Genomic DNA, 11,700 nt, shown 5'->3' on the forward strand with positions numbered 1-11,700 from the left:
TCGACTTACGACCGGTTGGATAGTCCTTGACGTACGACCGCTTTAGTCCTCGACTTACGACCGCTTTAGTCCTCAACTTACGACCGCTTTAGTCCTCAACTTACGACCGGTTGGGGGTCGCGGCATTAAAAAGGTTGAGAACCACTGACCTAGGAGAAAGGATTTAGGAGCAAGGACTCTTGAGGACTCTCTGCCTACTCACCTGATGAGCCTATTCAGATTAGGGGAGAAATGAAACCACCCTGAAGGAAATACAGTATATGAGGTTCTCCTAACTAACTTGCTTAGATTGAAGAAGCTTTATGGATAAGCATAGAAACATTTCAAACCAAAAAGAAAAGAAGTCCAATTGCTGTGACTCAAATGCACTGAAACCCAAGCATTTGAATAAAAGTGTTTTTACACATCAGACCAAGCCAGTGTTTCCCAATCTTGAGAGCTTTAAGATAGATGGCCTTCGACTCCCAGAATCCCCCAGCCAGCATACTACATACTGTAGTATACTTTTCAACCTTAGCAATTTCAAGATGGGTGGATTTCAATTCCCAGAATTCCCCAGTCAGCTTGAAGTCCACCCATCTTAAAACTGTCAAGGTTAAAAAAACAGCGGTCTAAGTACGCAGCACTGCGGCAGCGAGGAACGTACTAAGTAAAAAATAATTACTCCTCACCTTTGAGCAGAACCCTAGCAACTACCTTAGAAAGCCCAATTACGTTTTCTGAGAACTCAAACGGGGAACAGGAGTTGGGCAAAGGCCCCCGAGTCAACCCGGGGAACCCCACGGGAGGGAATCGGGCTGCTGTCTAGAGATGATGCCCTGAAATCTGAAAGGACCTATGCCCATTACCCTTGACCGACAGCGGCGAACTACGAAACCCAGAGTCCTCTGCGGCAAACCCCCCCCCCCACGGCCAGAGGCGTGGCTGGATCTTGGGTGGAAGCGGGCGGAGGGCGGGGGAGAAGAAGGATGGGTACAAAGCCCGGTGGTTGCATCCGCCAGGAATTACTTTCGTCTTCGGCGGCTCGGAGCGGCGATCTTGGCGCGCGACTGGTGCGCTCTTGCAAAGGGCGTCGATGCTGCTGTTGACGCCACCGTCGCAGCCCGTGCATGGGACGCGGGGCTGCAAGTCCGCTCCGTAAGCCGTGCGCCCGATCGCCCGGGGGAGCAGGTTTGCTCTCCCCGCCGTGGCCCGCCTGCCCGAGAGCCACGAGCCGGGTTGCGTAGCGCCTCTTCTCCACCCTGGAACTTTCCCCTCGCGTCTCGGCTTCCCCGCGCCTCTTTTGGATGCTTTTTCCAGCCTCTCCTCTTGCCCAGCACCCCCCGCCGCCGCCGCCGCCGGCGCTTTCTCTTCCCCGAGCAACAGCCTCCGTTGCCCCCGCCGCCGCCGGGCTTGCTCCGCCAGAGGCAGCGCCATGCACACGGTGCAAAAGGACACCACCTTCACCAAGATCTTCGTCGGCGGGCTGCCCTACCACACCACGGACTCGTCGCTGAGGAAGTACTTCGAGGTGTTTGGGGACATCGAGGAAGCCGTGGTCATCACGGACCGGCAGACGGGCAAATCCCGAGGATATGGCTTTGTAAGTGCGCGAGGGCGGAGGGCGGACTGGGATCGCTCGCGAGGAGTCTGTCCCGGAGCTGTCGGACTGGCCCGGTAATCGCCGGTCACTTCTAACAAAGGGTCCGGTAAAGCCTGTGGCGACATTACTGACCCGCTTTTCCCTGCCGGGTCCTGTACGGATGATTTGGGCTATAACCTATAATCCCCAGCTGCGTATCAGGTTCGCTCCCTTCTGTACCACCTGGCCTTTGGGGTGGGGGAGGAACAATGGAAGGATTGGCAGAGGATCTGAATCTCCTCTTCAATTCCCCTCTGGCTTTAAGCAACTGCTTTCTTCCTCCTTCACCCCAACTTGGCTCTCCTCTCTCTTTCTTCTTGCCCTTCCTCCACCCTGGATTTGAAGCAAACAGCATTTTCATTGTGACGGGCTTGTTGTTCAAGAGACCCTTAGCTGCTTTCTCACAGCTCGTTTCACTGGACCACATTTTCAGCCCAATTATTGCTAACTTTATAATCTGTTTTGCTGTAGCTTTAGCTGTGTGTTTCTTTGTGGCTTCCTTTTGCGAACCCACCCCACTATAACCAGATGTAGTTACAACATCTAAGGTGTTAAATGAACGCAGACGATGAATGAAATCTGTACTTGGATTAAATATATTGTCTGAACAGACACTCTCCGTTTCATTTGTATGGGCCCTGATTGAGTTGTGTTTCTTGTTCTGGACTTGAAGCAGGTGGGAAGGAACTGGGGAATGAGGAATGGACCGTCGTGTCGTAAAACATGAGAAAGAATACATCGTGCATTAAGCATCTCCAAGAGCAGCAACCGTCCTTTTCAAGTTTTCTGAAACGGATTGAGATGAGTCTGTAGGGAATGAGTTTCAAAAGTGCTTGTGGTTGGCAGAACAGAGGCAGGATGAATCATTGATGCTGGGTGGGGTGGAGGAGAGAATTGGTGAAGATAGTTGACTGTATTTTAAACAGAATAGAAAGTGAATAGTTAGATTCAACTATTGCTGTTCTTGAAGATTCTTTGGAGATCAAAGACAGCTCCCATAGATCAGAAGACTTGAGTTCGAAAATGCTGTTTATAGTCCTGTCAAGTTCCATTTAATTGTAGATCAGAATTATGGTCCATAATAATAGGAGACTTGAAGACAGTGTTGGGGCAGTTTGCTGGGCTAGTAAGTTTCTGAATAATTAGAAATATTTGGCTCATTGCTGTATCATCTAAAATCTGTATATGCAGCCTTAGGAGCATTGTCTACCCTCTGTGGGGAAGTTGTCTTCTGAAATAGGGTCTTATGAAGAAATTCCTTCTAATGCTTCCAAGTTAGCAACTGAACTCATTTTGCAGAATAGCAGGCCTCAAAAATGGACAAAGAGATGGGATAACACCAATTGTGGATTTTTGTGGTGATATTCTCTTGAAAATTGGTACATTCTTTCTCTTGAAAAAAAAGATGCAACTGTAATTTGGTGGTTGCTTTCCCTGATCTTTGAACAATTGAAGGACATGGTTTTGTGAGACGGGATGACTTTATATCCTCCTTGATGCAATTATATTCCAATTTTCTATACGTTGATGGTGTCATTCTTCCATATCCCACAATTCTAAGCCATGAGGATTTTGTGGGTACAATACAGTACTGAAGATAGGTTCCTTGTCTGTAGTTGCTCCTAACCATTTTCCACTACTGTTTCAAAAAATTACAGGATAGGAAATAAATGTCTCCAAAATGAGTTCCGGATCATTCAAAATGGTGGAGAGATTGGACGGCAACTCCTTATATATTACTGTTCTATCTCTACATTATTGAGCTGCCAAGGAATTAATATCAGGAAGGCACTTAGACATGATGGTGAGGGAGAAACTGTATGCCATGAGATGTTAATTTGGGGAAAGAGATATGTCTATCCTCTCAAGTATATAAGTAAATACAGGAAAGTCTTATTTGAATAAAATTCCTTTGGGGGCTACAGGCATAATCCTATTTTCACCTTCTCCCACCCAAGTACTATCTGACTCTCTTTAGCTTTTTGAGGTTGGCCAGAATAGCCAGATATTCTTAACTAGCTGGATAATAAGAAAAATGGACACTTAATGGGCACTGAGTATTAGAACAAAGGTTTCTATTGAAAGTTTCTCTCCCTTTCTCTCTGGGAAGAAGGAAACAAAAATAGTCAACCGTCTGAAGGGAGGAAGATGCTAAAACTGATTATTGGAGAAGGGAGGAGGTGTAGGAAACCATAAACAGCCAGTAACAAAAGTTTGTTTGAGAGGAAGGAACATATACCATACTTTCAGTTTAATTCCAAAGAAACAGTAACAATGATAATTGTTGACTATTTTTTGATAATTAAAGCATGGCTAAGGAAGCACTGAGATATCCTAAAATCAATTTGCAAATTAAAATGCATCACAAATAGGCACAAACACATGTAAAACATGTTTAAGCTCTTTTCCCCTTAAATGCACTAGACTAGGTAAAACAATTGCAGACAGCCAACACAAATACTGTCACTTGCTTTTGATCCAATCCAGGGTAGTAGTATGAAATCTGTTAATGGGTTTAACTATACAGAGAAACTGAATGAAAAGTAGCCATATTACAGCATCGGCCTCTAATATTATCTTTATTTACAAGAATGCCTTTGGACTTCTCCTAAGCATTCCTAGAAAATTTTTTAAAAGTTAGGTTTTCTTTGCCCTGTGATTTCTTTGGAAGGGTGCCATCTAGCAAACTCTCCTTACTCTCTAATCTTACTTTGATCTTTTTGCCTAGCAAAGGCAAAAAGATCAGGGTAAGATTAGCTAGTGAAGAGAATGGCAGGAAGTAACTTTGGCAGTTTACCTTCTTGGTAAATCAGTGTTTTGTGACTGGACATGTCCACCTTGATAGTGGACATGTTTTAAACAAGCAGCCCCCCTGCAGCAGCCATTTTGTGAGCACACCTGTGACATTCTCTCAAACTTCCAAATCTGCTTATAGAAATGGCCACAAAGTTCACCCCTTCTTCCTTGATCAGATGTAAGTGTATAACTTCACCTTCCTTACATGATGCTGCTGTCATTATATTTCCATATAATTATTAGCAGTGACCAAACTTACCTTTATTGTGAGTATTGTAGCCAAAGACCAAGCAAAAGAATGTCTTATTGACAGACTTACCAGAATGTGGAAAGCAAGAATGAAATTCTCCAGAACATGGATCTTGATAGGAGATCTTTCAATGATGCTAAATGTGCAGAGTGTTGGCTGAGTTTCTAGGGAAAACTCAAAAGCATGAAGGCATGAAATGTGTGATTCCATGGAATATCCTAGGCTAGAACAGCAATGTTTTGCGAGCAGCACTTGCAAAGAATGTGTCCCACTATGCTGCATTGTGACTGTCCTGGAATCTTTTTATATAGCAAATGCTCTTAGTCAGTGATCAGTGTCAAAGGACAAGAGACTGGTTCTTTCATGCATGAGGAGGGTACAAATTATGATGATGTGTTATCCCAGGTTCAGAAATAGCACACCTGTAGGCATGAGTTGTTTGGAACGTGCAGCAGGAGACAGAATGTAGCCTTGGCTGCTGCTGTTGGGCTTCTCAGAGAGCTGTTATTACTGGAAAGAAGATGCAGTTACCATGGATGAGCCTTATTCAAGAAAGCATGCTGAATTAGGAAAGTGGAGCACACTGCACCATCCTTATTGATTACTGTTCCATGTTATTCTATATTTTCTCTGTTGACTTTATCCAACCAACATAGTATGCAACCTGGTCAAATGTCCTAGTTCTATAGCTTATAGTCCCAGTAACTGGTTCAACAGTTGACATTGTGGGACTACAGAGCTCTCATCTGTTTTCTTCAGGAAATGCCTGCTAACCTATCCAATGTTGTGCTTGTTCATTATTGGCAAAATTTTATTACTCATCATCAAACACCTCTTCTCAATAGGCATGGCTTGACCATGATCACTGAGTCAATCAGTGCTTGAGTGAGAGAGGTGACCCTTGGCTGTTCTCTGGTCTTGACAGAAAGTTCAGTAACATAAAAGCTTCTTTGTGTTCAGCCAGTACGTATTGCCAACTCTTTTCCTTATCATAGTGTTTCTCAGCCTTGGCAACTTTAAGATGCGTGGACTTCAACTCCCAGAATTCCCCCAGCCAGCATGCTGTGTTAGAGGAATGCCTCGATAAGGCTTGGAAAGTAGCCTATTTTTGATCAAGCAATAATGTTCATACAGTGTAATTAACCAGATGAATGTAGCTTAGCCCTGACAAACTCAGGGCTGTTGAGGATTAAAATAAACTCTCTCCGGCCCCACCGCTGACTGAGGTTCAGTGATTGTGTGACTCATCCTGCAACTGATTTGATTTGAGTGTGTTCTGCAGAGAGCGCCAGTTTGCTAGGCATTCAGAAAGGAACGTTATCCCCACACGCCTTCTTAAAGATGCTGGGGATTGTAGCTAAAGGCTTTTGTACAGTTCATCCCTTCCCCTTGTTTTGATTGTTTTCTTAAAACTCCTGACAAAAAAAGATTGTGAAGAGGAAATCTGTTGTTAAGAGCAACAGGTGAGGCTCAGTTTCCTGACCAGCAAATGAACTCTTACCTCACCCCATGCAACTGTAAAGGTCCAACGAATAAAGTTTCACTTTCTTGTCTTGCTTGGGGAACTTGTAGTTTAGAATGAATAATGAAGCAATTTGGTGTTCTTCAAACCTACCCAGTGGAGGATACTTAATCTACTATGATAGGGGAGGGCTGTGTGTTCTGAGTCTGTGTTGACTCTTTGTGACTTCTGGGACTACTTATTCTTGGCAAGATTTTAGAAGTGATTTTCCCTCGCTATCTTCTTTCTAAGGCTGAGAGAGGGGGACTGACTAAGGTCACCCAGCTAGCTTTGTCCCTAAGGTGGGGCTAGAACTCACAGTCTCCTCGTTTCTAACTTCGTGCCTTAACTATTATGCCAAATTGGCGGTCATACCTAAATAGCAATAGCACGTAGACTTATATACCACTTCATAGTGCTTTATGGCCCTCTCTAAGCAATTTACAGACACAGCCTATTGCCCCAAACAATCTGGGTCTGGGTCCTCATTTTACCGACCTTGGAAGGATGGAAGGCAGAGTCAACCTTGAGCCAATCAGGATCAAACTCTGGCAGAGAGCAGAGTCAGCCTTTAGGACTGCATTCTAACCATTACACCACCATGGCTCTTCTAACCATTAATGTCTTATTGATATAATTTGCATTTCAACAAGTACTTATGTCTTGTTCGTGCAGGACTAGTCATAAATCATGGTTTATAAATGTAATGGTTAAGTGATCCCTTGTGCTTAGTTCAGATCAGTGATGCACACATTAGAGCAATATGGGAGCCCAGCCTAGGTATTGTGGTTTAAATGTCCTTTTTTAATTTCAGTTCTAGGAGCAGACCATATGGTTTTAACTTCTAATTTATTCAAATTTTACTTGGATTTCTCAAAAACAAATTTTAGCAGATTAGACTTCCCTTATTTGCTTCATCAGAATATTTATTTAGTATATTATAATAATCTTATAGACATAGTATATCTTGATTTCCACAGACTATTTGACAAAGTAACCCATGACATTCTGATTAGCAAGCCAGTTAAAGTGTGGGCCGAAGGGCTTAACAAATAAATAGATGTATACTTGGCTTTAAAAGCATCAGAGAGAACTCATGAATGGTTCCTCATCAAACTTGACTGAAACATTGACTAATGTCACAAGGTACTAATCAGGTTTCACTCTATTTTACTTCTTCAGATCAGCCAAATCAGGCTCAAAATAAGCTTTTAAGACGTATTTGTATTGTTTTAATAAATCATAGTTTAGCCACCACAGTTGAAGGTTTGAAAATAATTTTGAGCTGGGTAATAACATTGGGCAAACCACGATACAGGTAGTCCCCAGCTTAGGACCATAACTGAGCCCGGAATTACTGGCGTAAGTCATTGTTGTCATAAGTCAAAACATCACATGAATGGATCCAATTTTTTGACATTTTTGTGGTGGTTAAGCAAATGCCATAGTCATTAAGTGATTCAGTTTTACATAATGGGCAATTTTTGTTGGAAACCAGAAATAAATGCCCAAAATCAGCTATCCCAAAAGTCATAAATCATGGTCATGTGACCGCAGGATTGCAAATGGCCATGAAGGTGAGCTGATTACTAAGCACCCAAACCACAAGGGGTGCATCCATCATAACCTTAAAACAGGTCATAAATAGCTTTGGGGAGGGTCCATTGTAAACTTTGAACAGTCATGAAGTGACCAGTTCTAAGTTGAGAAGTACCTGAACCCCAAAAGCGTGAATAGGTTTTCAAGCCACAAAATGATATTGTGAGTAATTAAAAATTGAAAAAGGTCATATCTACTGAATCAAAAAACCCTGATCTGTATTAGATGATTACTGGTAAAGAGTGTCCAAACCAAGCTGATATTTACATGCATGGGGGATAATCAGGTTAAGATAATTTAAAAAACAAACTGTGATGGGTATATGAAGACACGTCTGATTACAGTACTGTACTCAGTCAAAATGACAGCTGTTTGACATTGATGAATATAAATCACCTGGACCTGATGGATTACATCCCAGAGTTCTGAAAGAGCTGGCAGATATTATCTCAGAACCATTGTGTCATATCTTTAAAAAATCTTGGAGCACCAGGGAACTACCAGAGGATTGGAAAAGAGCTGATGTGGTTCCCATCTTCAAAAAAGGGGGAAAAAACAGACCCAGGAAACTACAGAACAATCAGCCTGATATCAATACCTGGGAAGATACTGGAAAAAATAATCAAAAAACAGATCTATGAACATCTAGAAACAAATAAAGTTATAACTAATAGCCAGCACAGGTTTGTTGAAAACAGATCATGCCAAACCAATCTTATTTCATTCTTTGACAAAGTGACTAAATGTCCACAAAATGCTGTGGACATAGTATATTTAAACTTCAGCAAGACATTTGACAAAGTAGACCACAACCTACTTCTTGGTAAGCTAGAAAAATGTGGAATAGACAGCATCACCACTAGATGGATTTGTAAATGGCTGACAAACCATACCCAACAAGTATTCCTTAATGGTACTACATCTAATGGGGGGAAGTAAGCAGTGGGGTACCATATGGTTCCGTCGTAGGCCCAGTACTCTTCAATATCTTCATAAATGACCTAGATTAGGGAATAGAAGGAGATCTCATCAAATTTGCAGATGACACTAAGCTGGCAGGAATAGCCCACACCCCAGAAGACAAGCTCAGAATCCAAAAAGATCTTGACAGACTTGAACAATGGGCCCTATCTAACAAAATTATATTTAATGTGGAGAAAAGCAAGGTTTTGCACCTGGGCAGAAAAAACCAAAGATACAAGTACAGATTAGGTGAAACTGGCTCAAAAACAGTAACTGTGAGAGGGACCTTGGAGTCCTAGTGGATGATCACTTAAACATGAGCCAGCAGTGTACAGCAGCAGCTACAAAAGCTAATACTATCCTGAGTTGTATAAACAGAGGCCTAGAATCAAGCTCACGTGAGGTATTAGTACCGCTTTATAAAACTCTAGTAAAACCACACCTGTAATACTGCAACCAATTTTGGTCACCATATCACAAAAAAGATGTTGAGAGTTTGGAAAAAATTCAGAGAAGAGCAACTAAAATGATCAAAGGTCTGGAGACTAAAACATATGAAGAACGGCTGCGGGACTTGGGTTTGGCTAGTCTAAAGAAAAGAAGAAATAGGGGAGACATAATAGCAGTATTCCAATATTTGAGGGGGTCACATTATTCATTAAAGCACCAGAGGGCAGGACAAGAAACAATGGTTGGAAACTAAATCAAGGAGAGAAGCAACCTGGAATTAAGTAGAAACTTCCTAACAGTGAGAACAATTAACCAGTGGAACAGCTTGCCTTCAGACGATGTAGGTGCTCCATCACTCGAGGTTTTTAAGAAGAGACTGAACAGCCACTTGTCTGAAATGATATATATAGGGACTCCTGCTTGAGCATGGGGCTGAACTAGAAGACCTCCAAGGTCCCTTCCAACTCCATTCTGATTGATTGATTGATTAATGGACTGTTCTGTTGACTGTCTTTGATCTTTGCATGGTTTTTGAAATTGACTCATTGCCACAAAACTACAGTGAACAGATAAGTTTGATCTGGGGAGATCTGAAAAAATCAAGGTGGTTGGTACAAAAATGGGCAGGGCTTTGATCACCCATCACCTTGGCTTTGATTTTCTTTTATTATATTATATGTGAGTATATAGTTTGCAAGAATACCCACCAAACATACACACATACTCCTCCTGTGGACTCTCTGTTTCGATCTTATTTGATGGGAGATACAGCAGTGCCATGCTGACAGTGTAAGTGAAAAAAAATGTAAAATTTACATTTATGTAATGTAAAACCAATTTTTAAGACAATGCATATAATTTTAATGCTCCTGATTATGCTTTAATTTTAAGGTTGTTTTTCCTACATCTTGTTTTTAATTGTTACAAACATCCCTGTTGGATCCATTTGGAGTGAAGTCGTGCTACGCATTTCTAAAACAAAATCTGTGCTTGATCTGTATTTCTACAAAGGGAAATTGTCTGCTTCTTTCCAGGTCACCATGACTGACAGAGCAGCAGCTGAAAGAGCCTGTAAAGATCCCAATCCCATCATTGATGGGCGGAAAGCAAATGTCAACCTAGCGTATCTGGGAGCAAAGCCAAGGAGTATTCAAACTGGTGAGGCCAATAGCTCTTCTCTTACCGTCTGCTCCTCCTACTTCCTTCACTTAAATTATTTCATGTTCCATGCCAGTGTTTCTCAACCTTGGCAGCTTTAAGATGGGTGAACTTCAACTCCCAGAATTCCCCAACTTAAAGCTGCCAAGGTTGAGAAACACTGTTTTATATGGACTTCAATAGGGATAATCCAGTTCCAATATACAGCTCTAAGTGATTATTCCACTCTCATGCTTTATGCAGCATTCAAGTAAATCCTGCAGTCTTTTCTTCCTGTTTTCTACTGCTAAGCTTAGAGTATCCAAAGCCATGAACAGTCTCCTGGCTATCAGTGGAGGTGCTATTATGCAGGTGCACTGCAGCAGAAGCCCCAATAAATAGCTACAGATTAGGTTCGGACATTGCACTAAACCACTGTTTCTCAACCTCAGCAGCCTTAAGCCACGTGGCCTTCAGCTCCTAGAATTCCCCACCAGTATGCATTCAATACAGCTTAAAATTGCTAAGGTTGGGAAACTTTGCGCTAAGTCAGGGGTCCCCAAGTCCTGGGCCATGGACCGGTACTGGTCCATGGCCTGTTAGGAATTGGGCCGCACAGGTGGAGGTGAGCGGCAGGCAAGCGAGGCTTCATCTGCATTTGCTGCCGTTCCCCAGGGCTAGCATCACCGCCTCGCTTCCACTTCAGATCATCAGACATTAGATTCTCATAGGAGAGCAAGCCCTACTGTAAACTGCACATACGAGGGATCTAGGTTGCACACTCTTTCTCCCCACCCCCACCCCCTCATGGAAAAATTGTCTTTCACAAAACTGGTCCCTGGTGCTAAAAAAGGTTGGGGCCCATTGCACTAAATCATTATGGGGTTTCCCTGTTTTCTGGCCTAACTTTATTGATTTATTCAAATATTTATAACCTGCCATTCTGTGTAAGAAGTTTCAAAGTGATGTACAAGAGGATTCAAAATGCAATCTTTATCTACAACCATGGTTTGCAAAATACAGTATAATTGAAAAATGTATCAGTTTGTATGAAGCAGACCACTGTGGGTTGTTCAGTAAACATGGTTAATAGCCTTGGTGCATTACTGACTGGGTTTACACACTGTCCTAAGCCATGGTTTAACTAATCCAAAGTAGTTGGAACTCCATATGTACATACATACCTATTGTACTGTTCCTTCTGGGATAAGTAACATTATTCCATGCATAGAAAAAAGAGTAAAAAGTAATAAACAACAAAATTAAAGACAGAAATAAAAGAAAAAATAACTAAATCTAAATTATACCTTTATATTTTTCTATTCTTGCAAGCCAGCCTTATACCCATCACACCTATATATTCATTCAAACATTCACTTTTGT

The 11,700-nt window shown here is 42.2% G+C and overlaps 1 protein-coding gene across 1 annotated transcript in view; it reads left to right on the top strand.

Annotated features, from left to right (window-relative positions):
- Nucleotides 1-1,381: 1,381 nt before the first annotated feature.
- Nucleotides 1,382-11,700, top strand: part of RBM38 (RNA binding motif protein 38) — a 43,772-nt gene continuing 33,453 nt past the window's right edge. The window contains exons 1-2 of the mRNA XM_015825425.2: nucleotides 1,382-1,582; nucleotides 10,215-10,338. Of these exons, the coding sequence (XP_015680911.1) occupies nucleotides 1,415-1,582; nucleotides 10,215-10,338 (292 nt within the window). The 5' untranslated portion in view covers nucleotides 1,382-1,414. The remainder of the gene's footprint in view (nucleotides 1,583-10,214; nucleotides 10,339-11,700) is intronic.

Source organism: Protobothrops mucrosquamatus, unplaced genomic scaffold (assembly GCF_001527695.2).
Source record: "Protobothrops mucrosquamatus isolate PMUCROS unplaced genomic scaffold, P.Mucros_1.0 scaffold2629, whole genome shotgun sequence".
NCBI lineage: Eukaryota > Metazoa > Chordata > Lepidosauria > Squamata > Viperidae > Protobothrops > Protobothrops mucrosquamatus.